The sequence below is a fragment of the Amphiura filiformis genome, chromosome 2 (assembly GCF_039555335.1).
Source record: "Amphiura filiformis chromosome 2, Afil_fr2py, whole genome shotgun sequence".
Lineage (NCBI taxonomy): Eukaryota > Metazoa > Echinodermata > Ophiuroidea > Amphilepidida > Amphiuridae > Amphiura > Amphiura filiformis.
The window spans coordinates 58,063,945-58,091,145 of NC_092629.1; the positions used below are offsets into that span (position 1 = coordinate 58,063,945).

The window sequence follows — 27,201 nt, forward strand, 5'->3', positions numbered from 1 at the left end:
AGAGGACTACCCTCACGATTTCATTAACGCACGCAGCAGCTTTGAGCCTCAGGATTTAATTAAGATGGCCTTAACCATTGCCAGGGCTAAAATGTTACCACATTAGAACAACATCCCAAAATATTTTTAATTCAACCTTCTTCAAATGCTAGTTTTAGAGTTTCAATTCCTTCTCTGGCATTGAACCGATCACAATTAAAATTGACATGATCATAGCATATTTAATAATTTTTCGTCGCCCATCCCAACATCGACCTCCATACTTGATTAAAGTTAATGTTTCCAATGTGTTGTATATCTGTTTATCTATTTATATTTTGTAATTTCTAAACGATGGATATATATAATTTCAAGTTAATTGTACCAGGTGCTGATGATTGTGTAAAAAGTGTTCAGTAGGTTAACTTACATAACAATCATGACTTATGATGTTAAGCCATCATGGCTTGCATTGATGGCTCAGCTAGGTTACACTATTATAAAAATGTTATGAATTTTGTTTTCTTACAGCTATGACAGACAGTCTAACCAGCCAATACAGTAAAACATGCAAATAAATATGTGATTGTGTACAGCATCCTATGATTAGAAACATGCGAGAATATACTACCTATCACTACCATATCCTATTCGGAATGAAAACCTTGAACGTCTTATGGTGTACCCCAGAAGACAGAGTAACCAGCGTCCATATTGACACTTTGACCGGTCATCTCAAAACGAGGTTATGTGCGAAGTGTGGAATGAAAACCTTGAATGAATGACTGATGGTGTACCTAGAAGACAGAATAACCAACATCCATATTGACACTTTGTATGGTCATCTTAAAACGAGGTTATGCAAAGTGTGGAATGAAAACCTTGAACGTCTGATGGTGTACCCTAGAAGACAGAATAACCAACATCCATATTGACACTTTGTATGGTCATCTCAAAATGAGGTTATGTGCAAAGTATAGAATGAAAACCTTGGATGTCTGATGGTGTACCCCATAGGACAGAGTAACCAGCACCCATATTGACACTTTGTACGGTCATCTCAATACGAGGTATATGCAAAGTGTGGAATGAAAACCTTGAACGTCTGATGGTGTACCCCAGAGGACAGAGCAACCAGCGTCCATATTGACACTTTACATGGTCATCTCAAATGAGCTTTTGCTTGCAAAGTGCATGTTGTTGGTTTGTACTCCTAACTTATGCTTCAACTACCGCATATATACGCCATGTAAAACAGAAATGTCCTTTTGCACATGTGTTTTGCTTGGATAACCTCATTAGTAGCAATTAGCAAAAGATTGCAGATCCGTGCAAAGGGTCAATTGGATGGTCTACCATATGGTGTTGAAGATGATGACTCACTCAAGACCAACAGGTTAGTAAGAGTAGTAAAATTACACATTTTGAGACACTTTACTATATCGATCTGTAGATAGCTCTAAAAGTACACATAAGAAGATTTTATAAATGACCTGATCCATGCTGCGCAATATTTCCTGTCATAGTGGTTTATGCTATCTACTGTAGACAGCATTGAATGCCCATGTTTTCCTATACATATCAATAGTAATCGCAATCATTTCTCATGTAATGAATGTCCTGAAACAGCAGCTCAAAGTGGTGTTTTAAACATTATTTAAATAATTCTTAATCAGTAAGTAAATGCTAATTTAATCAACAGAATAGATATCACAGAACCAATGCAGATCTTGGTGAGTCATGAAATAATCATGAAAACAAGCAGATAAAAGTGACTGAAACAACATTTGGTATTTTGGAGGGTGCTTGTACATCCAACCTCCTATGACAAAGGTTAGGCGCACTTAATGGGAAAGAAATGTTTGCTCATCTACATGTATTATAAGCCAGGGGTGTATTAAACTAATGGAGACAAGATCAGCTCTTTTATACAAATGTATGTACGTGTTTTGCTATATAGTGATAACAATCATTTCTCATGTATGAATCGGCACAAAGTGAAGTTTTTACATTTATGCCAGTTTTATCAACAGATAAATACATATCACAGACCCAAATGCAGATCTAATTGGTGAGTCATGAAATAAGCATGAAAACAAGTAGATAAAAGTGACTGAAACAATTCTATGTTATTAGGGAGGATATGCTTGTACCTCGCCTACCTCCCATGGCAAAGGTTAGGTGCACTTTTGGGAAAGAAATGTTTGCTCATCTATGAAGTCAGAAGTGCAAATTGCTGAGACAAGAGTAGCCCTTTTTTGGACCCTGTTTACCCATTAGTTATCAGTTACTGCCCTTTACTCCTTTGCAATGACCAAGCGTGCTATGGGTATATATAATGCAGCTATACTTGTATTACCCTGTTGTATTGTATTTACATGTGGGAACATTTGATTGAGCTGTCACATTACAAATCTTTATTAAAATATTCTGTATTACATGAATTCCATAGCTACAGAAAACTCTACCTGCCATGCAAGAAAGATAGCATCTTTCAACGCAAACCTGAAAAGTCAACTCTCTACAAGAAAAGCCAATCTACTGGAACGTCTCAGAGCGAATGGTAAACTGCATTACTGTGAAACTCGATCCTCATTCACCATGTTCGCCACAAAAATGAAAATTCTACAAGTGGACAACAAGGTTAGTTAAATATTTCACTTGATGACACCAACATATAGATCTCCCCTTCAAACAAAATATGTTTTTTTATCATGTTTATGAGTGAAAGTTAACAAAACTACAAGACAATATGTGATGTGTAATAGTCCTTTATTTGATATAATAGCATTTTGCGTCCGTCAGTTTGCATTGATGCAATCTGCAATTTCTCATTATTTACATTATGGTAATATTGATCTGGCGCATTGCAACTCTTTATCAAAATAATGTTCTATTGCCTTTATTTCACAGCAACCGAAAACTCTACCTGCAAGAGAAGGTATCATCTTTCACCACACGCCGTACAAGAGAGCCAATCAACCAGCAGGTCTCAAAAGCTAACGGGTAATGAACTGGATCACAAACTCGTCATTCGCCACGAAAATGAAGCTTTCTACAAGTGGTCGACAAGGTTAGTTAATAGTAGAGCCTACACATAATGACATCAACATTATTACATAGATCCCCTGAAAACAAAGTGTGAATAATGAGTGAGAGATAACAGAACTACAAGACTGTTTCTGACGTGATGTCAAACCTTGATAATGCATTATTTCATTGTAATAGCATTTGGCATCCATCAGTTTGCAGTGGTGCAATCTGCAATTTCTCATTATTTACATCATGGTAATATTGATCTGGCGCATTTCAACTCTTTGTTAAAATAATGTTTTATTGTGTGTATTTCACAGCAACAGAAAACTATACCTGCATGCATTAGAGGGTATCATCTACATGTATCACCACAAACCGTACAAGAAAGCCAATCTACCAGCAGGTATCCATGGTCTCTGAAACCTGGGTAATGAACTGGACCACAACTCCTCATTCTCCACAAAAATGCAGCTTTCTACAAGTGGACAACAAGGTTAGTTAAATAACATAAATGACATCAACATTATCAGATAGATCTCCCCAGAAAACAAAATATGATTAATGAGTGAGAGATAACAGAACTACAAGACTATTTAACTTTGATAATCCTTTATTTTATTGTAAAAGCATTTTGCATCTTCATAGTTTTGCAGTAGTCTTCTGCAATCTCTCATTATGTACATTATGGTAATACTTGGTTGAACTGACATATTACAACATCTTATTAAATGTGCTGCATTTTTACGAATGAGAAATTCTGAATGAGGCCCTCTTGAACTCCAAATATACTGCTGCTTTTACAACTTACATAAATGACCAATTGTTCTTATCCAACACATTTAACTTTAGGGACTGTCCTGGTGGAGGGTAAAATAGGACTGTCCTGGTGGAGGGTAAAATTAGGAGAGGTTGGGGCCAAAATATTTTGGCAAGCTGAACGGGGGGAACAAGCGATTATTGGCATACATTCGTGGTGCACCATTTAAATACAAGTAAAAAGTCTCTAAAAGGCTTAGGAAAACAGTACGGAATACGCATCTTGCTCGATGCGGTGCTTGCATTATATATCTACACCAGTTATTAAGATTTGCAAATTGGGATCCCCAAAATCTGGCATGTGCAAGGGGGGACACAGATTTTTTTTGTAAGGCAAGAGTGAACAAGCAATTTTTGGCATGTCATTTTGAAATTTTACCCCCCCGCTCTTAATTATTACACAGCCGCTAACCATAGCAAAAAGAGTTTCAGAATATTTAATATCAAATCTCAATTTTAATTTTGCACAACTACAGAAAGCTCAGCTGCCTGCCAGGATGTCTGGAAGATATGTTGACTGTGTTCATTACATCATCACTTCCCTCCGTGACACCAGGTGAATAAGATTTTCCTGGGAAGAGTTTACATACATGTAGGATCGAATGTACGTACACTGCAAAAAACAGTCTGCAGAGCTTAAATAATGCTTGTAATCTATATGTAAATATGTTCACAGAGATGTCAAATTATTAGTCATCACATTTTGAATTCACAGACCATCAAAACTCAAAACTATTTTTCTTGTTTTAAATATATGTACAAATCAATTGGAAGAAAATTGTTTAATTTCTACACAATGTTTTTGCAGTGTAACCAGGGGTATTTGTGCCCCTCAGTCAGAACCCAAGCCACCTGGAAACCTAAAAGTATCAACAGTTTCAGATATGTCCATGTAGATCCCCAGCTCATCTCGGTGCTATACAGTGGCGTAACTACATTTTCATTGGAGGGAGGGGGGTGCAAGTGGGGCCAAACATAATAAATGAGGGGCAGGCATCGTTTATGCTGTATGTTGGAATGTGTCAAAAGAAGTTTGTTGGAATGGCAACAAAAGAAGTTTATGGTACTAACGCACACAAAGCGCGCGAAAACTAGTGACAAATGGTACAAAAGTGGAATAAATGAGGTTACTTAATAACTCTCAGAAGTAGGCCTACTTTACCTTTTTCATTTGGGGGCAAGCAGGGGGCAATGATTCAAAATGGCACCCTACCCCCCCACCCGAGAATATCTTAGACGCCCCCCCCCCCTTCTTGAAACAATTGCGGACAAATTTTGGACAAACTACCACTAATTAATTTTGGTTACTAGAATATTGGTCTTAAAGTGTTCTTTTAATTGATTTTGTGCTGAAATGCGCGCAAAAATTTTGACTTTCATCGCTTGGAGGGGCGCAGAATCGATGCTGAATTGGTCAATTAGGCACCCCCTAAGGGTGGCGTCCGGGGCACATTGCCCCCCCAGTTACACCACTGGTTGATGCATCTTTGTTTGCATTTTCAAACATATTTAGTAGCAATGTTGTTATAAAAATTGCAAAAATCACGAGATTTTTTTTCTCGTGTATGAAATGGGTAAATAAATGCGTATCTCATCTATTTGTCTTATTTGATATTTGTCAACCTCTCAGTACGCGTGCATTATTTTGTACAATTTCACTCACAACAAGTGATACGCATTTATTAACTTATAATAAGTTCCTTTCTTCTTTGCTGTCCTCTTTTCCTCTTCTTCCTTTCACCTACTTATTGATTCTTATTATAATTATATAATTTCAGCTTATTTTCTCCTTTCAACAATCAAAGAATACAACTTCTATTTGTCTTATTTGTTTCAGGTTGAGTGAAATCACAGATACTGGTGAAATGCGGTCTGTTGCTGGAATTCAAATCATCGCAATTCCTGTTATTCATACTTCGACCTGAAATTAAACAAGGTAGATTTCATCACAAACTGTACTCATCGGAAATTGAACTACAAGAATGCATTCACGCAATGCAAAGTTCTGAGTCAATCATTTACAAAACTAAAAGTGGAAGCTGGTTTTCCCACCTACTGGTAGGACGTATGTCATCGAGAACTCACTCATCAATAAAGCAACACTAACTCTTTGTTGCCATTATAGTTATGGGAAAAATTTGGGGTATTCGGGTGCTTGCAGATGGTACACGGAAACAATTTTGTGTGATAACCACACTAAAATGCATTGCGTCACTCCTTAAATGCAGCCAGTTTGCATGCCATGAAGCGTGTCTAGTATCGCGCACAAGCACGGATTAGTTTGGGTGCATTTCAAGCAAAACATGAATACCCCTAATTTTTGCTGCATGTGTGTATCGATAAATATAGCGATTGATCGAGTGCAGGTTCTCTAATTTTAATTCTGTGGTTGCCATACACATCCGTAGGCTGGCATCAAGAGTTTTCTAAAAGTTAAACAGAGCGCGGAGAGACTCGGACTTTTAAATATTGCAAGGAGACTGCAAGGAAATGAGCCCATCAAGTGAAGGTCCATTGATATCCCATAGCGAATTCTGAAAGATGAGTGTCTATAGTGTTTTCAACTTTGCAGTCAGTGACATCCATGTTTTGATACGCATGTGATGCACACGCTAAAATTTGCCGTATGTGGTTCTTTGTGTGTATAAGAATCAACATAAGTGATATGTTATTACTGCAAACACTGGAAAACACGCCAAGCTAAATGTATGTCACTGACTGCATACAAGTAAAAATACTATGATTATGGGATGCAGTAGGGAGATCTGTACAAGCCTTGAAGGAGTCTTACTTCCAGGCCAATGAAACCCAAAATAAAATGTATTCCATAAAGAATACGAGAAGATAATTTCGCATGACTTTCATAGGATGCTGTAAAAATCACATAATATTTGCATGTGAAGATTGACTGTCATAATAGTGCTAGTGTATCGCCATATTATACACTGGAAGAAATTCACATGAATATTTGCATGTGAAGATTGACTGTCATAATACTTGTGCTAGTTATGTATCGCCATATACACTGGAAGAAGTGTCATTCTCTAGGATATGAACCAGGGACCTGAGAATGAACCTTAAACTTTTGATGCATGTTATTTCAGGCGGCACTATAGAGAGATTTATTGTGATATCGAATACATGAGTGTTGTATGCATCATATTGATGTATTTCTCATGAGCATAATGTTTTGTTTAATGTGCTCTTATATTTGTATGTTTAATATTTCAACAGGTTGTATCAATGCCCAGCCCCCCAACTCAACACAAAAGGTGGCAACCATGAGAGTTACCAAATCTTTCAAAGATCCCTTTTGCAATAATTTTGAATCAAATTTACCCCCCCCCCCTTTTTCATGCAAAATCAAGGACAAAATATGGCCAAAAACAACCCCTTTTTTGTGGCTTTCAATGACTAGAATTTCAAACACCCCTTTTCAATGACTAGAATTTCAAACATCCCTTTTCAATGACACTAAATATTGACATATAATTACCGGATTTTCTCAAATACCCCTTTTATCCAAATTTTGCGGACAGTGCAAATTAAATACCCCCTTATTTTGCTGATTTCACGGTCAAATTTCGCAGACAGTCCAAATTAAATACCCCTTATTTTGCCAATTTCGCGGTCCTTGCTACTGGTAAAAAAATTACCCCTTTTCCGCACTATTTGGTAACTCTCATGGTTGCCAATTTTGGGTTGAGTTGTGGGGCCGGCTATCAAAGTAGCCTTATAAATATAACTTGTTATATTACGAAGCTGATCCTCTGATTATGTTTACCTCTCCCCATTGCTCTGTTCCTACCAGGAGAGGCAGCTAGGATGTGATATCATAGCAACAGGTGTTTGGGTTTAAATAGTCACTATGGACCACATTGTAGTCACTATGGACCACATTGGCCTCATCCCAAAGGCATAGTTCAATACCCTCAATTAAACAATCATAGTGTAAAATTTGACCTCAAGTTGAAGAGTATGAGTTTTTGTATCCAAATTTTCAAAGGTCATTCAATGAGTGTACAAATGTATTGGGGTTAAAGAACTGTGCACTAATAGATGAGAATGTTGTGGATCCTAGTGAGTAGGCCTAGTCTATTTCGTGCCAGAGCAAGACCATCGTAAGTGTAGTAGAATGTAATAGCTGCCATTTGCAACATTTCAACAATGTACTTTTGATCAATGATACATAAAGAGCCTTAACTATAATTATGTAACTTAGGGTTAGCTTAGAGGTGGCCACCAGACTTGGAATACAGAACATCAACATTTACATAAGGCAGCTATTATATTCTATTGCACTTATGATGGTCTTGCACTCTGCCCATGATTTGAGAAATATGTAGTTTTAACCAGAGACAGTAGAGAGAACTGTCTATGTTTTAACTCCCTTTGTCCATAACCAAAGCAACTTTGATCCTACTGTCTGTTCAATTAGCTTAGATTCTTGAATTCTTAAGATATTTGAAAAAATAAAAAAATGCTGCCAAAGTCATCAAAGAAAAGTGTTAGCACAGCCTTAGACCCAACGTGATTTATACTTTTCAAATTCCCAAGTTCAATTTAAAACACGATTTCTTTTCAATTTTGCCTCATTTTAGGCAGTTACTTGGGTCCACCCAAAGGGTTCGCGACCTTTCTACAAATCGAGTGGGACGGTCCATTCTCAACTTAGGGCATAGACCCTATCCAATATAGCAAAACAACCTGTTCACCGATCTGTCCTGTCATTTCAATAGAGGCCTTGCATGTGACGTATCATCCCGTAAATATGGCGGACTACTCAAATGCATTCAACAAAAGCATGATTGCAATCTACCACGGCATTTCGACTCAGACACATAAGAAATGCCGTGGTAGATTGCAATCATTTGATTGAATGAACTGCACTCCGCCATAACTACGGTGAAGGACACCGGTTCAAATCCTTTGTTTGGAGCCAGTCGATAAAATGATGCAGGGCCTCTATTGTTATACCGTTCCGGTTATTGGATAGGTTCTATAGGTGATGATGGTCCACCGGTTTTTGTTACACGAAATTATATGGCGCGATTACGTTTTATGCATAACATTATTCTGAGCATTATTTTTTCCTAAACATTTTTTTCCATCTTATTTCAACTGGTTTACAATGTAAATTGAGTTTTGTTTAATACCATCATTCCTTTCCAAGAATATCAGCATTCGCTTGACATTTTCAGATACAGTGACTTTTCAAAAATTGCTTTCTGTAACCTGATTATTTTGAATAATATTTTCTTGTACAAAAGTTCTTTTGTCCTTCTCATAGTTTGTATTCAACAAACAAAACGAAAAACTAATTGAAAATAAATGTGTAGTTTTATAATAGGCCTAAATGCCTACACCTTCTCAGATCCATTCGCAAAATAAATAAATAAATAAATAAATAAATCAGTAAATAAATAAATAAATAAATAAATAAATAAATAAATAAATAAATAAATACGCAAGGCATGTATTGATATAAGCTGGGTCTATTTTAGAAAACTTACATGTAGTTCATAAATAATAAGGTAATGTTTCAACAGGATTTCAACACAAATCTGAAATAGGCCTACTGACAAATATAGCTATTTTGCTGGACAATTCTTGATGCGGATGGTCGAATAAATACTATCTCAGCGCATTGTGACATATCGTCCGGCGTCCCCATTGCTCTAAATGGATTGATTCAAAAAGTTTATGGTACCCGACGTTCTACGGCTTGTTTTGAAAATATCGCGGGAAAAGACCAAAATTGAAAAGAAATGGGGTTTTAAATTGAACTTTAGAATTTGAAAAGTATAAATCACATTAGGTCTAAGGCTGTGCTAACACTTTTCTTTGATGACTTTGACCGAAATTTTGTATTTTTTCAAATATCTTAAAAATTCAAGAATCTAAGCTAATTGAACAGACAGTAGCGCTTCATCAATCTTTAATAGGTATATAACGTTGAATCCGATCCTGAGATTTACAAGGGAGGGCTATGATAGGCCTACCTGCAGCCCTGGTTTGGTATAGCGTGTCTTGTCAAAGTTGAAAGTAGGCCTAACGCCATGTTGGATTTTGCCGTGGCAGATTCAAATTGTTGCGATTACTTCGTTGATAGCCACCGTATGGACAATTCGCCCTTCTATGCGTGTGTATACACACCGCAGGATTCCATTAGCGCATGTGATGAGTCAAATCTGCTACTGCGAAATATAACATCGCGTTACTCTCAACTTGAGACGAGACACAGTATATAAACGATCTAGCTTGAAATTTTGACTCTTTGAGATAAATCCTTATCTTGGTATTTTTTGAGCTAGAAACAGCTTTGAAAGTATATGAACATGGGTGGTGTGTGTATACTGTACCCAAATCAATCATGATAATGTTCTGTTGTGTGTTGCACAAATGCACAGTAATGTCAAATGATTTATAGTTTGCAAAACTGTAACCTTGAACACTGATATATGTTTACTCCATAAAGAATATGGAAAGGTACTTATGTATAACTCTAAACTTGGGCTGTAAAAATTGCATGGACATTTGCCTATTTATGTATACCCTGGTGAGATCCATGCAAGTCTTGAGGATGTTTAATATTCTAGTTTATGTATATCACCATTAGTGAGATCCATGCAAGTCTTGAAGAAGTCTAACATTCTCTAGGCAATGAACCAGGGACCTGAGAACTGCACTATAGAGAATTATCATGATTATTGTGATACACATTTGTGTTGTTATGTATCATACTTATTATTGATGTATCCCTGATCAGTATGTACTTTGTTTTGTTTAAAATTATGCTTAAATATATTGTTATAGTTAGTATTTCAAGTTGTAAGGTACCAAGCAAAAGATCAATGTAGCCCTATAGGTTCCATAAGTACTTGTTGACAAAGCTGATCCTACATGTTTGCCCCCTGCCCCTTTTAGATGAGACAACTAGGACCTTGCGCCATGTTACAAAAACGTCTTTGTTCAAAGACCTAGTAGGAGCTTCATTGATCTTTTGGTCTGTTCCCTAGATAGAATGTTGCATTTTATCTATTCACATGATACCCATCAGGTATATCAACAAATCGCTTAATGGGCCATGTTTTTAACACTGTCACACAAAGTGGTTCATTTTGACAATTTACTAGTGGTTCCATCTTGTCAGTTTGCCCTCCCCCCCCCCCCCCACACACACACGGAGCGGAACCAAACTGGCTGCTAAGGAGACTATACTAACCACAGTGACGTAGACATGATTTCTAACAAATTCCAGCAGCCTACCTCACTAACCATGAATGGTGTGTGTATTTGTATTTATATTCATAATGTCGACACAGCAATTTTTTTTTTTAATTTGTTCGGGTTTTGACAACCCTGGATAACCCAAGAAAGCCTCTATTGAAGCTTATTTCCATTGGGGTCCATTTGAACACCGGGACGGGTTGGGAACAGTCAGGGGTTAACACCCTACTCTTTTCGAAACTGGCTGTGAGATACATGTACAGGTATGGCACTCTGTACACGGGACCGACGGCTTAACGTCCCCTCCGAAGGACGGAGTACTTTCATGATTCATTTACCCAATTCTAAATGAACCATGGGAGAGCGGAAGTCTGAATTTAATCTACAGAAGTTGCCAATTAATTTCAGACTTTTTTCCCAAGTCAATATCCCAGCAAATCGCCACCGCCGGGAATCGAACCCGGGACCTCATGCGCTAAAGGCAAGTACCCTAACCATTGCGCCACGCTCTCCCTGTTTTCTTTTTACAAACATGAGTTGAGTGACATAAGAGCACAAAGCATAATCGATGAAGTCGTATAAACATAACTAGTTTTGTCCCTTCCATCATCGCCTGTTACGAAACCAGTGAGCCAAAATAATGTAGATGTTTTATAAGCGTATAGGAGAAACATAATCAACCTTTTTTTATTTCCCCACCCCCCTCCACCTAACAAACTAGTTTTGTTCATAGGGCTTCATCAATCTTTTGGTTTGACCCCTAATATGTAAAGACGGTGCAAGTACCTTAAACGTGTTCGTAATTATTAAATGTGATAACGATACAATTCAGCAAATTCTTTCAGCAGTGTCCGTCTGCTGTTTCTGATTATCACGTAAAAGGAACTATGTCAGTCACACAATGTTACGCAGCTTGACCAGCGAATGAGGTGCCGATGTGATGATGACGTGATTCAATTAGCCAATCAGAACCCCACTCCAGTGTTTATGCCATAAACAGCGTCAAATCGGCAGACCACTGAAAAACCATGCTGAAAATTATAGTCATGATAGTGTAAATAATAGTTTATATATGTATGCAGGGCCATATGCCAGATTTTAATGAGGAGGCAATAAGGAATTTTGTTTATAAATATCTTTTTGTGTGTACTTAAAAAGAATCCTGATTAACGTATTTATTTGCATATTCTACTTCTGTGTACATGTACATGATATGCGTGACCCAAGATGTTCACTATACACCCCTTAAATGAGATTAATTTCACCAGGCCACCATAATCGGTAACAAGTAATGATACAAAACAAGCTTTTGATTATGTTAACATTTTTGAACTTGTTGCTTGAACTACTGTGCCTCAAACAAGCTAAGCATGTTAAACTTTCTTTTTAATGAGTGGCTTTTAACCCTTGAATGTATAACAAAGTTACTCACCTGCTTACAAAACCATCACTTTTAAATCATAATCTTGATCACGCATAATTATATGTACATTGCATTTTTTGAGTCGCCTATTATGTTGATAAAAAGATAGGCTTTGGTCTGGTGATATGTATATGCTATGTCCTATTGATATGTCTAATGTGTAAATAATCATGAGTGATTCAAGTGTAAATGTATGTGACCAATGATAATGTAAATCAGCAAAGAGCTCAGTACTTATAAATTAAACATCATGATGAGTATGTAATTCAGTATCGAAGTTACGTAATGTTACTATGTCAACGGGATCACGCGCTAGAGTAATGAACCACGATCGAAATGATCACCACATAAAGTATATGGCACTCGAAGGCACACCAAAATAGCGTGATCCGGTAACCAAGAGAATTACGTAACCACTTCGATGCTGAATTACAGATGTAATTCATGTCAATTATGATGACATGACAAAAAAGATGCTGAGCTGTAATTTTCTTAGGAAGGCAGTCCCAAATATGACAAATTTAGTGACCCTCTATCTTGGGCTGAACACTTATGACCCCTTCCCCCATACACACACACGAACACATCGGTGTCAAACGATGATGAACAACAATGAAACATGATTGAATCCCAAGTGGATATCACTATGCTTTATTCATTGTAGTATTATTATAATAATGATGAATATTCATGGGTGATATGTTAATAATTACATATAATTGTTCCATTTACCTTTTCGGTAAATCCCATCAGCCTTTGCGATAGTCCGTATACATTCCTCGAGTCAGTAAAGTGAAATCAGATTTTGAGATTTTCTCAAAAACTTTAATTTTTGCAGGAATCTATTATGCTAGTTGGATTCCTTTCATCATTTCCTTTCTTAAAATGTATACTTTATTACATTTATAAAAACAATATTTAAATTACTGATTTGAGAAAGGTATACAGACTAAAGTAGACCTGAGATGTTGTCATTTGACGCAACGCCGATGCGTACATTGTTACTGCGCACTTCACGGCTTTGAAATGCGCAGTAGCAATGTTCACTAAACAAATGTGCGCATCGGCGTGATGTCAAATGACGACATCTCAGGTCTACTCGCAAAGGCTTGTATGGGATTTACCGAAAAGGTTAATTAAGACACTTAATTAGATAGATATTCATGGGCGATATGTTAATAATCATACCTATGATGTCAACAAATTGTATGTAATGATTATGATGGATCTTGCTCAATTAACGAGCTGTGATGTGGTTTTTTTGGTTTGTTTTTAGTGTTTGCAGCACTAGATTTTATGAATCTGATTTAATTTGTTTTTATTGAAAATTATGTGACCAGTTACATGGAAAAGGTGGACTACTTTTCAAGATATATAGATCTTAATGTATGAAAAAGTAAAGAACTTCAAAAGAAATTGCGACATATGTTCACTTATAAAAATAAATGCTTTGATCAATTTTGAAAAGTGATATGTTCCAAACTTAACCTTATAAATTTCTTCTTAACGTATCTCTCATGTCATTTTCTTGCACAGTCCATCCTTTTGATGCAATTGGTCACAGTATATATGCTATAAATATAATTTTGGTGTTATTTTATTGGTATTTTATATCAAAAAGATGCAAATGTCGAAAAATACAAGTTGTTTCTTGCCTTGTAGAAGCAGCTCACAAGTAAATATTAAAGGGACTTTTAAAGATACGTCGAGGACCAAACAAATTTGTAACATTTTCTGAAGTACCTTACTATGATTGATAAATTGGACAAAATTTTTTTTGGAATTCCTTATCTCTCTATACATGAAGCTTATGCTTATTCATTGTAGGGGTTAAAGTTGTTTTTTTTTAAACTTCTGTGGTCGTCCCTGTGCGTATCGCGTACACGAGCGTAAATGCAAAAGCAATAAACAATCACGCTGATTGGCTGATCAACGCACTTGACAACAAGCTGGCTGACCCATTGGTCTTCGGCGTGGTGCGTAGTAGGCGACCTTGTCACTTCTACGCGATCACAATTCACCAGCACGGACCACGGAAGTTTAAAAAAAACAACTTTAGTTACTACATTACTTAGTATGTGTTCTAAAAGTGCACAAAAATTACAAATGTGGGGAATAATAGAGTTTGTGATTGATGAAATTAATGTTTAACCAATATTGATATTTATTAGATGTACTAGTATCGATGGAACAAACTTATTGCAAAATACTATGAATTGCTGTGTTTAGGCACAAGCATTTTAGCTCACCAAGCATACTGAATGAGCTCTTGTATGATTTGTCCTCTTATTTATCTTTGTACACTTGTCTCTCCTCCTTTTCACTCATATCTTTTCTCTTCTACTGTCTTCTGTTTACTTCACCTCTTTATTGTTCTTTCCCTTTTTCTTTGTACTTGTTTTCTCTTCTACCTTTTCTTCATCATCTCCTTCTCTTTCTATGTCCATGAATTCTATATATACTACACTTCTTATTCTTGTTCTTCTTTTCTACAGCTTTCTCATTTACTTCATCTTCTACTTCAAATTCTTCCTCCATTTTATTTTCTACTAATATTTTTTTCTAAGTCTTCTCCCATCATCTTTCTTCTCCTCAATCCTTTTCCGAACAATGGGAGCACATGGGTGTACTGTACTGGATAAGGAAGCATGTTTTGTGATGCCACATCGTCTTTTCTGCTGCCTTAACTACTTTATTTTCTCAGTGCAACATTTTTATCCTAATCCCAACAATATAGCTCAACACAATTCCCAACCTCTCACTCACTCACTCACTCATCAGTCTGTTTCACCCATTGCTGTGAAGCCCTCTTTCAGCATTGTCTATCTTTTCTGTTCCTTGCCACTGCTGCCTAAGCTGTTGTACTCAAGGTGGTGATGTCATCTCTCTGTCTTTTTGTCTTCCTCTCCTCATGCTCCTCCTGTTTCCAGTCTTTGGCTGCCATTCTGTGAATCTCATTGTTCACTTGCTATCTAACTGCAACCATATTCCCAACCCTACAACCTAACCCAATTCCAACCATATGATTTCAATTCCAACATAGTTCCCTCCAGCATCTATTTCTATTCCTTGTCACTGCTGCCTAAGCTGTTGTACTCAAGGTGGTGATGTCATCTCTCCAACATCTTTTTTTTTCTCTTCCTTTCCTCCTGTCTCTAGTCTTTGGCTGCCATTCTGTGTATCTTTGTTCACCTGCTATCTAACCGCTAACTTTAACCATATTTCCAACCCTACAACCTAACCCAATTCCAACCATGATACACCCCCAACTAAAACCCTAACCCTACAACCTAAACTAAACCTCTTTATAATTCTATTGTTTCAGAGTGGCAGCCCATATTCTCTCTTTAGTACTAACAGTGTGCTTTGTGAGCTGTTATTGTTGCACATTGGTATAGCTTGGTATACATACTGGTGTGGGGTGTGTGGGGTGTGTGTGGGAGGAGCATTGTGGTGGGGTGCAGGGGTGTGTGTTTGGGTGGGGTGAGGGGTTGTGTGATGACGTTATAGATACAGCGAGTGCATGATTAAAAGTGGTGTACATGTGTACAAGTCTTTTTATGTGGTTATTAATGTGGTGAGTGTGGAGGAGGAGTTGTGGTTATGAATGTGATGAGTGTGTGATATTGGATATTAAAGTGGTGTTTTTATGTGGAGTGTGGTCTTATGTGGGTTTATGTTCTCCAGGGTATAAACCAGTATTGTTTGCAACATAAAAATATAGAAATCTGCAGAAAGCAATTTATATTATTTTCAATGACTTTGTTTCATTCCTGGTGGAGGTGTAAATAATAAATATCACAGGTTTATTATGTGACTATATCTGATCTAATCAGACCAAAGATGGCAATAGTGAAATTTAGATACATGTGTTAAATAGGTTGTTAAAAAGGCTCACAGCTTTACTACCAATATGATAAGGATGTAGGGATTTTATCAATATGTTGTTTCATTGCTTAATAAATATATTTCTTTAATAACGTACAAAACACAAATATATAGATGTGTATGGTGTCAAATTGTTGTCTTTGCTTTGAAATATACAGACATATGACACAACATAAACAAATATGACACAAACACACGTGTACCCCTACATAATCAGATCTCACACCACCAAATCAGAGTCCCATAGAGATATGCGCTAAATTTGCCTTAAGAAAACGTCATTTTTTCTTCACAGGAGCGACTTAGTTTTAAGGGACAGCTATGATGGTTGAAATCAGCCGTTGACTGATCCCTCTGGCTGGGAAAAAAATATAGGTTGACCGTCGTTATTTTTTACGACTGGCCCTCGAAGTCTACGATGTCTGGGAATTGCCTATTTTACAGGCAAAACCATGCCAGTGTTTCTGTAAAGAAAAGGCTGCTTAAAATTAAAAGTTATTTGATCTCGCCCATCTGTGGTACACTTGCAGGAAATAATATTACTAATCATGACCAATCCAAATTTGGCTAAAATTATACAAATTTCTGCTCATTTTAATGCTTAAATTGAGTGAATTAGGGCGCACAACGATATAATTCTATTTGGTGGTGTGAAATCATCAGAGTTTTGCCTGTATTTTGTCCTGAGACGACATTCTGCTACTTTGGTAACAATGGAAATTACACACATGTTTGGTGGGGATGTTAGCTATGAAAGACAGTTAAAGGTTAGTGGACCATTTCATGAGCTTTGTCCTTTTAGTGTTATTATATAAGATTCTCATTGCAGTATGCAGTATGAAGAATGAAATAAGAAAAATAATTAAGCTCTCCTGTTGTTGGATATGATTACAGCCATTCCTGCCCTAGCAGTATTCCCCCGTTCATTTCCTGGACCATTATAGTCTGGTACTTCCACATCAACTAATGGACGCTCAGGCCTGAGATGAGGCTCCTTGATGACTTTGGCTATTTGGAATAGCACGGAGCAAGCTACTATCACTCTGCAGGCGCGATCTGGTGCCATCCTTATGCACGGGAACTTCTGCTTGATCTACCCATTGACTTGCTCAATAACTACACGTCCCTTCCTGTGTGCTCTGAAAGAGAGTAATGAAAAGGCATGTCTATATTAGTGACATTAATTTAATGTAATACAAGTGCAGGGTATGATAGGTTAATTCATGCCCCCAGTAAGTATCTTGGCAGTGGCGGCACCAGGAATTTTTTCGGGAGGGGGGGTATGGCGGGCAAAGTGAATTTCAGGGAGGGCAAAATCTACACATTTTGCGCAAATTTGCTGCAAAATGTGGGAATTTACGTAATTTAGGTTTTTTCTTCAAAAGTGGGGGATGGCAAACTGGGGGAAGAAAACTTGCCCCCCCCTGTAGCACCGCCACTGTATCTTAGGCCGGACTTACTTTCTCGGGACCCCGACTTACTATCTCGGGGTCCAAGTTGATATTTCAGTGCTCTGAGTTACTATCTCAGGACCCAGAGAAGTAAGTTAGGCTGGTCCGAGATATTAACTTGGAGTCCTAATAGTAATTAACTTGGGCCCAGAGATAATAACTTTGAAGTCCAAGATCGGATCCGATATAGTTGGACAGGGCCCCTAGTCTGGAGACCCGATTAACTTGAGACCCGAGATAGTAACTTGGACCCCAAGATACTAAAGAACCGTTCACAAACACTTGTTAGGGGCCTGATGCAAAAAGGGGCCCTGAAAAAAATTACCACAATTTTTCATGGGAAAATTTAGTTTATATGCTTTTTTATGGGGTTGATCCATAATTTTCATGTCAAAAGGTCTGAAAAGTGGAGGGGGCGAAATATTTTCGCGATTAATTTTATTTGCACCCGCCCCCCCCCCCAACAAGTGTTTGTGAACACTGTTCACTGAACAGTCCCTATGTCCGACCCCATATTACTATCCGGGGGTCCGATTTACTATCTGGCTGCCCCAAGTTAATATCTAGGGCATTCAGTTACCATGGTTACTCGCAAGTTATTATCTTGGGCTCAAGTTACTTTTGGGGCTATCTCTCCTCTCCGCAAAAAAAAAAAATGGGAGTTTCTGTTTGCCGCGAGTTGATCATTCACTTATTCGATTTACCACACATCCTCTTCTATGTCATGTGCCCTGAAAGAGAATTTCTTCCATTGACATATGATATGACATGTATTTTAGATTAGTGCTAAATAAAATCAGCCCGACTATGATATAAAATTTGGTCGATTGAGCCCATGTTTATTGGTCTCGCTATGAGTTTTAAAATATTGGACGAGACGTAGTCGAGTCAATATTTTAAAACTCATAGCGAGACCAATAAATATTGGGCGTAAGCATCCAATTTTATCATTATTATGTGTTGGCTCCAATATTTTCACAAACTTGGATTCATCAAAACATAATAATGTCCAAATATGGGGGATGATTGTATGACCCACCACCCCTTATCAAAATTTTGGGAGGGTGATTCAGAAGTTCCCCCACACCCCCTGGGATTTACGTCTATGATTGTCAGTGGCGTACTAGTGTGGGACATCACACTGGGGAACCGACCATGATGGGGAGGGGGAATGGGAGGGCCTCCGGGTCTGCGGATGAGGGGGGCGGACACAAGCCTTTTTCGGCAATTTTCCTGTGGTATTTTTAAAAATTTCAGATCGATTGGGAAGGGGGGCTTATGCTGTCCCTATAACTCTACGCCACTGATGATTGTGCATAACATTTATTACGCTTACAGTATTTGAAAAATAATTATAGACATAAACACCACTGACGTGAGAGTGGCTTTTTAGATAAAAGGTTTATTTTATAGATGAAATGAATATATTTAGTTCAAAAGGGCCCAGTAGGCCTATTCCTTCTAGGAAGTCATATAAACGAATATGACCCCCCCTGTGAAAAAATCTCTGTCAACATTGCATAGCAGTTTGTGTCCGTGTGCAGATGCTAAATTATTGGGGGGGGGGGGCAATGGCGCCTGCATGGCCTAAGTTATTGGGGAGGGGGTACTTACCAATAGCCACCAAAATTTTGGAGCCGCCCCTCCGGAGCCACTGGTGTTTTATTCTTTTTAGACCTATCACGTTATAATTATTATGATATGAGACCGCCGACGCAGTTGTAACAACATGAAATCTGATATGACATACACCGCTTGAATGTTTCGTTTCTCAAGATTATTACGTTGGGGAGACTGTAGTGAGCCATCATACGTTGGAATTGAGAGAAGAAAACTTTTTAATGATTGTGATTGGACGAAAGTTTAGATGTCCGTGAATAGTCAAGAGAGGGTGCTTTAAATGTCTTCCTTTTCTCAGGCGGTATAGGACACGCGACATGTGACATACTAGGCTGATGAAACTACAAGGCTGACAGCCCGTTCAAAATACACGATCATAATTACAAATTGAAAAACAATGTATACATCAGTGGAACACTTTATCATACCCAAAAGGTTTTAGAATAAATAAATTATTTGCTTTGACACCACAAACCATATTTTGTTTTTGAATATTTCATAATTAGGCCTATACGTGTTAATTCAATGGCGATGTTAAAAATGGCGACATCGCATCCGAGACCTTCCTGCCTTTTCACGTATCTTGGTACAATTCAGGCTTCATTGCGTGTGTGAAGCAACAAACATGAAAAAAAAACCTTTAATAGAGGCCTACTTTCGGGCAAAAGATTTGTCTCATTGCTGTTTATTGATGCGGAGGGGGTATCTATCTATATCAAAATCATGCCTTGCTTTAATTAAACTTTGACAACGCTACTCTATTTAAGATTAAACCGAGTGTGGCAAGTAAATTTTGCCATCATGCATTGTACCCGGTCGAAATAAAGTGACCATAGTGCGTCTATTATGACTATTAAATTGGAATATTTGATTTCTAGGGTCATTATTTTATACAAAGCTACAATGTACATCTTCCCCGACAGTTATTATTTTAAAGAATAAACGATCTTTTACCTGTTGTATCCTTTCTCCACAGCTGTAGCGGGATCCGCAAATGGAGTCATTAGCCAGTGACTCTGTGCATAGCCGGAGTCCCCCAAGAGCACACTGCAAAAACAAGTGTTTATATTTAAACACCATATTGTGTTTATTAGAGCAACACTTAATAAACACATAATTCATGTTAATGGTCTAACACTAATGTTCATAAATTAACACTTGTTATATAACAAACATTAGTGTTTGTAATATAACACCAAGTGTTAATTTATGAACATTAGTGTTAGAACCATTAACATTAGTGTTAGACCATTAACATGAATTATGTGTTTATTAAGTGTTGCTCTAATAAACACAATATGGTGTTTAAATATAAACACTTGTTTTTGCAGTGTAGTCCTCTTCCATCCAGCTCCCTCTCTGATACGCCTGACCTATATCACTGTTCTGAATGATTCTAGAGTCATGTGTGCTCCCTGGCCAACGTGCTACCACATTAATGATGTGGTATTTGGCGTCTGAGATGAGTTGAATATTGATGCTATGAAATCCTTTCCTATTTACATATACATGTTCATTCTCCCCATAGGGGCATGAGTCCAGTCTGACATGAGTACAGTCTACTGCTCCTATCACTCGTGGAAAGCTACATATTAGGGCGTAAAACTCCCGGGGTAAAACTCTGCTTGCTTGGCTGCAATCTCTTCATCTGTAGTAGGCCATACAATGTGGTCGTCTCTCAATTCCACTAAGGTGTCTGTCACTACCTTGATCACTCTACAAACGGTTGATTCCGAGACACCGTGATGGTCTGATCCACTTGTGTATACCGACCCCGAACCATAGAATCTCAGGGCAATGAAGACTTGAAGCCGTGAATTTACTGCATGACTTCTCAAAGTTTGTCTCCTTTGGTCTAGTTCTGGCACTAGTATGTTTAGCACGTACATCATACCGGCCCGTGTGAATCGGTAACGTTTATACATCTTGTTGTCATCGTATAAATCAAATGGATTGGTACGATCACGGAACACTCTTTCTCTCTTTAATGCTCTCGCGTTGATGATGTACATCAAATGGGCAGCCATTTTGATGTACGTTTAATTTGGGACCGAAATATGTTTTATATGCCTATTTGGCGCGAAATTATACTTACCATACTTACCATACAGAGTTTACGAAGCTTCGTTGGACTTACGTCTAGTATAATGTCTTCGTAACTTTTCTTAACTTACGAAGGGTATTTAAGAAAGAGTCACCCTTCGTAAAAGTTTAGTGAAATGGAAATTACGAAGCGTCGTAACTTTACGTCGGATTTTGCAAGTTACGAACGATTTCGGGACTTACGAAGTGAGTTACGAAGGGTTAGGAGTTTAGTGAAATGGACATGTTAATGTTATTAAAACGTTTTTACCTAAACAAAAAGCCAAAATATAACTTATTTAAAGCGTTTTTGTGTTTGCTGGGTAAATCAACAAAGCAAAGTACGACATAAAGTCATATTATGACTTTATGTCCTCCATCCCATAGAACTGCATTTTGTTAAACGGCCAAAATAAAGAAGGGTTTCTTTCACTTTAGGCCCTACCTTGCGATGGACAGAAACCCTTCTCGACAGTTATTACTTGTATAGTATTATTTCAGCATTTTGAGTATAGATTAACAAATCTAAAATTGGACGGAAATCGTACATTATGGCTTTCAGAGTCTCCGGAAGATTGTAGAATTTTAGATATTGGTGCATGGGGGGGCGTAGGTGGCACCAAGTTATTGGGGAGGGGCAATGGTACTTGTCCACAGTCAATTTGTTTTTTGCATCAGGCCCCCTAAGCACCTAATTATCATGATTAAGTATAATAGTACAGCAGCCTCCTATAGTATATAGCATCCTATAGTATATACCGTAGACGTGAACGTGGTCTTGCAAAGATGTACATTGAATGATTGCGTAGATGCAGCGGGACGGGAGCGGGTTGTAATAAATGTATATATGCATGAGCAAAGAAGATCATGATGAGACACTTTTCTCATCTTCTCTGGTACACAAAACATTTTCGACATCATTCGCAAAAGGTTAGAAAAGGTTACCAGAAAACATTTAAATGTTGGGTTATATAAAGGACGTATAGAGGGTATGAAACGTTTTCATAACATTCAAAAACATTTGTTGATAACCTACTGCAAATATTCTTTAAGTGTTGGCAAAATATTTGGTAAAAATGTTTGCAAAAATATTTGACAATAACAATTTGAAAACATTTTCAAAATATTGTTGCAGTGTGTTTTCAAACGAAACGTTTTTTAAAACCTTTCCATGACATTAATATAACCCGACATTTGGTGTTATTAATATTATAATGTTTTTATCTAAACCAAAACCCGAAGTATAACATGTTTAAAACGTTTTAAAAACAATTTTGTGTTTGCTGAGTAAACACAAACTATTCCCAGCATGTTTGTCAAGTTTTGAATAGAGAATACTAGAGGGAGGAAAGCGTTGGTGTCATTTGTTTCCTGGTTGCGGAACAATTCAGGCGTTTCGAACTTGAACTCTGGATCTGGAAGTAAAGTTGCCACAAACAAGAAGTGTGTAAGATAGAAAGTACAGACATTGATACATAATTGTTTTACCATGTTTGTCAAGTTTTGAATAGAGAATACCAGAGGGTGGAAAGCCTTGGTGTCAATTGTTTCCTGGTTGCGGAACAATTCAGGAGTTTCAGGAGCTTAAACCCTGGATCTGGAAGAAAAGTTGCCACAAACAAGAAGTGTGTAGGATGACAGATAAAGTACAGGGGAAGCTTGAAAACCGTGGGAATTGACATCAAAGTTATACTGCGTCACAAATAACAACTAGAAGGCTATATATTTGTACACAAATACGGCTATACCCGCATGTTATCGGTGTACCCAAACTTACAGTCCTTATTTGCTGAGGACTTAAAATAAAGAAATTGTAAAAAGTCGCCCAATTGGGCAGAAAATGTGTAAAAAGTGAAAGTCCAAGTCACAAGCTTTAATTGAATGTAGGTTGCACTGTCGTAGCGCTTAAAATAAAGAAATTGTAAAAAGTCCCCTCCCAGGGGTGTTGTCTCTCTTACTCTCCAGGTCGCTGTTGTCAGTATCTCTTAATACTCACAGTGAGGCTATGCAATATGATTAGGGGGAAACTATTCCAGAGGGAGTATGTAAATTAAATGGAACAGCCATTTCAGAGGGAGTATGTAAATTATACGGAACAGCCTTTTGAGGGGCCATTTCAGAGGGAGTATGTAAATTAAATGGAACAGCCAATGGTATGTAATTTAACTGGAACAGCCTTAACGCTTCACGCTGGTATTTCCAATGATATAATACGATCTGTCTGTTTAGTCCTACGTATGTGGGGTGGATGGGTGTGTGGGTGTTAGTAACAATATAATTCTCAGGTGCTATCTGTGTACATATTCTGAGCCCGGAAGCTGCTTTCTTTGATGAGAAACGGCCCGCCCTTTGTTTTAACGTTTGGGGCCCTGGGGCCCATAATATTTGACTTATGAGGCCCATGTACATAATTATGTTGAAGTATAATTCTCTAGTGCTATCAGTAGACTCAAGCTGGCCACTGTAGCTACTTTATTTACTGAGTAACGGCCGGCCCTATGTTTTAGCGTTTGGGGCCCCAGGGCCAATATTATGTGATATATGGGGCTCATATGTACATATAACAATGTAATTCTCAGGTGCAATCTGTGTACAAACTCTGAGCCATAAAGCTGCTTTATTTGATGAGAAACGGCCGGCCCTTTGTTTTAACATTTGGGGCCCTGGGGCCCAATATATATGACTTATGGGGCTCATGTACATATGTTAAAGTATGGTTCTCAAGTGCTATCAGTAGACTCAAGCTGGGCATTGTAGCTGCTTTATTTACTGAGTAACGGCCAGCCCTATGTTTTAGCGTTTGGGGCCCTGGGGCCCATATTATGTAAACTATGGGGATTATATATACATATGACAATATAATACTAAAGACCTATCTGTGTTCCAAATCTGAACCCTGTAGCTACTTTATTTGCTGAGAAACGGCCGGCCCTTTGTTTTAACATTTGGGCCCTGGGGCCCCCAGCCTTGTACATCTGGGGCCAAAATGGGCAAAAGGCACATCTGCAACTTAGGGCCCATACATATGCCACATATGAGCCCTAGTGATCTTGTACTTTTAGAGTTAGGCTTGTCAATCTGTTACACCATATTTTAACATTTGGGCCCCTGGGGCCCATAATATATAACATATGGGGCTCTTGTATATTTGTATATATAGAGTACCCCTAGGGCTATCAGTGTACCAACTCAGGGCCCTGAGGCCGCTTCATTTGATGAGAAATGGCGTGCTTTGTATTTTCACATTTGGGCCCCTGGGGCCCGTGACCTTTGACCTCTGGGGCCAAGATGGGCAAAAGGCACTTCTACGGGGTAGGGCCCATAAGTGTACCACATATGGGTCCTGGGGCCCTTGTAGTTTTAGCGCTAGCCTTGACAGAATGATATGTTTGATGGAAGGAGGAGAAGGAAAGGAAACCACAGGATGGCAATATACCCGTCCATGCTTCGCATGCGGGTATAATGACTTATTATGTTTTCTGACTCTATATAACTTGGTGTATTTTTCCAGATTTCATTTCGTAGGACTGCGTCTCATTGAGTGAGTATATGCAAGAGGATTTGCTTGAACACTGGGTATCCACTCTGATGCCCAACTAACTCAACTATATTGATGCTCGCCGAAAGGCTCGAGTGTCTGAGGGGCGTCACAAGCCAATTCTACTCCTGCAGAGATTTTCACTTAGGAACCGATCGGAACAGGTCCCAATTCTTGAAGAAACTTAATTATAGGTATCTGATACCCACTCTGATGCCCAACTAACTGACTATATTTGATGCTCGCCTTGAAGGGCTTGAGTGTCTGCCAATTTTAGCCCTGCAGAGATTTTCCAAGGAAGGGACAATTAGGAACCGATTGGGACAGCTCGCAAATCTTGGAGAAACATAGAGGTATCTGATACGCATTACGATTCCAACTAACTGACTATATGATGCTCACTCTGAGGGGCTTGAGTGTCTGATTCGCAACCAAGCGCGGTAGGGCGTTACAAGCCGAAGGACTGGGTCAATTCTAGCTCTGCAGAGAACCAATCAGGTCGCAATTCTTGGAGAAACATAAAGGTATGTTGCGTTTATGTTATTCAAATTAAGCCTTCACTGTTAGTTTCTAGATTAAAAAAAAACATCACAGGTTTAGTATTTAAACAGGTTTAGTATTTAGACAGGTTTGGTATTCAAACATGTTTTTGCATATATTTCAATCGATGTACTCTACAGGGTGTAACAAAAAAATTATTAAATAGTACTAGGCCATTTATTTTATTGTATTTAAAAATTCTACTTTATCGTCAAGATAATTTCTTAAGTTACTACATAAGCTTTGTTTCAATAAAATCGGTGGTCTACAAGCGACAAGATATGGTCAATTATGTAAAAGAGTCAGTAAAACAGCTTCGGCCACTTTCGTGTCCTTGTGTAGTAAAAGTGACAGACTGTGACAGTAAAAAATTATACAATTGCAATTTTACTTTTTAGAAGAAAATAACAGAAATCATGGTAATCATGTTACATGTAGTGGAATCAGTAAATAAATTGGCTAACAAAAAACTTAACTTGGTTTCTTTACTAGTTCGGGCTCAAACGCTATACTAAATTAACTAAAGAAAACGAATCGGGCTTTATTTTTGGTTTTCAGAAAAAATAAAGAAGTCATGGTGTAAATGTGACATGCATTACAATCAGTAATATCTTGGCTAACAGAAAACCTTTACTTGGTTTCTTTCCTAGTTAAGGTTCAAGTGCTGTGCCCGATTTTACTTAATCGCCCGAGTTGGGTCACTTTTCGCCATGTTCGCACGTATCAAGTTTGTACAGCGTAAAATGAACTTCCATGCTTCGTCAAAGATTTCAGAACAAAGGCAAAGCATTTTCATGATTTTTTTTCTCACTTAATTTATTGACATTAGTAAATAAATAACATGGTATTTTTTTTTATTTGTAAATTAGAATACTGCCTCAAATGCCCCAATGTTTAAAATTGCCCATCTTAAGATGATTCATGATTCAACTCAATTCAGTCACTTTTGCTACACAAACACAAGAAATTGTCCCAGGCTAATTGTAGGACTACTTTACACAATTGGCAATATACTCGTTTGTAGACCACCGATTTCATTGAAACAAAGCTTTTGTAGTAGCTTAAGAAATTGCCTTGACGACCAAGTAAAATTTAATACAATCAATAAGTGACATGTTTACCTAATACTATTTTCCAAATTGTATAACTTTTGGGTTACATCCTGTACATGGACAGTTGTATGTTTGATGAAGACATGTAGTAAATCCTCTGCTGTTGTAACATTTAAGGGATCTGGAATGAGCATTTACAGCGTTTCGACAGTATTTTTGTGGGACATAAGAGCACCTCAGACCTATCGAATTGCATTCTGAATACGAAGAATGTCTTTCTGATATCAAATAATTTTCATTTTTGAAATTCACGATATAATACAAATTTTATGACAAATTATTAAAATTTGATATTTTCACATTTTTGATATATAACAGTCCTCGAAGTAAATTTTATAAATCTAATGATATATTCTTAAAGTGTATGTAGCTGATAGGAAAAGCCGACGATCAATTGAAAATGTTGACATTTCATATTGAAGATATTGATTTTTTTTCCCCAAAAGACCTAATTTAGTGTTTGGGGAAAAAATCCATATCTTCAAT

At 37.7% G+C, this 27,201-nt stretch overlaps 4 protein-coding genes across 12 annotated transcripts in view; 3 read left to right on the forward strand and 1 right to left on the reverse strand.

Moving 5' to 3' along the window:
* LOC140146443 (uncharacterized) overlaps positions 1 to 5,920 on the forward strand; it is a 122,663-nt gene extending 116,743 nt beyond the window's left edge. Inside the window, exons 14-20 of one of the 8 annotated variants that reach the window (XR_011858238.1) lie at positions 511 to 1,375; positions 1,682 to 2,050; positions 2,432 to 2,622; positions 2,893 to 3,052; positions 3,333 to 3,508; positions 4,308 to 4,435; positions 5,669 to 5,920. The gene's annotated coding sequence lies outside the window, so the exon portion shown is untranslated. The other 7 variants (XR_011858241.1, XR_011858239.1, XR_011858242.1 and 4 more) reach the window with 7 other exon arrangements.
* The window catches only part of LOC140146451 (uncharacterized), a 79,516-nt gene that overhangs the window by 31,823 nt on the left and 20,492 nt on the right, over positions 1 to 27,201 (forward strand). The gene's annotated exons all lie outside the window — the stretch shown is intronic.
* On the reverse strand, positions 20,749 to 21,481 carry LOC140141662 (putative nuclease HARBI1). Its single transcript, XM_072163577.1, is given in 2 exon segments — positions 20,749 to 21,060; positions 21,063 to 21,481. Coding segments are annotated over 2 exon segments (720 nt in total). The 5' UTR covers positions 21,471 to 21,481.
* LOC140146448 (uncharacterized) overlaps positions 25,022 to 27,201 on the forward strand; it is a 102,392-nt gene continuing 100,212 nt past the window's right edge. For both annotated transcript variants that reach the window (XM_072168306.1, XM_072168307.1), the window contains exon 1: positions 25,022 to 25,587. The gene's annotated coding sequence lies outside the window, so the exon portion shown is untranslated. The remainder of the gene's footprint in view (positions 25,588 to 27,201) is intronic.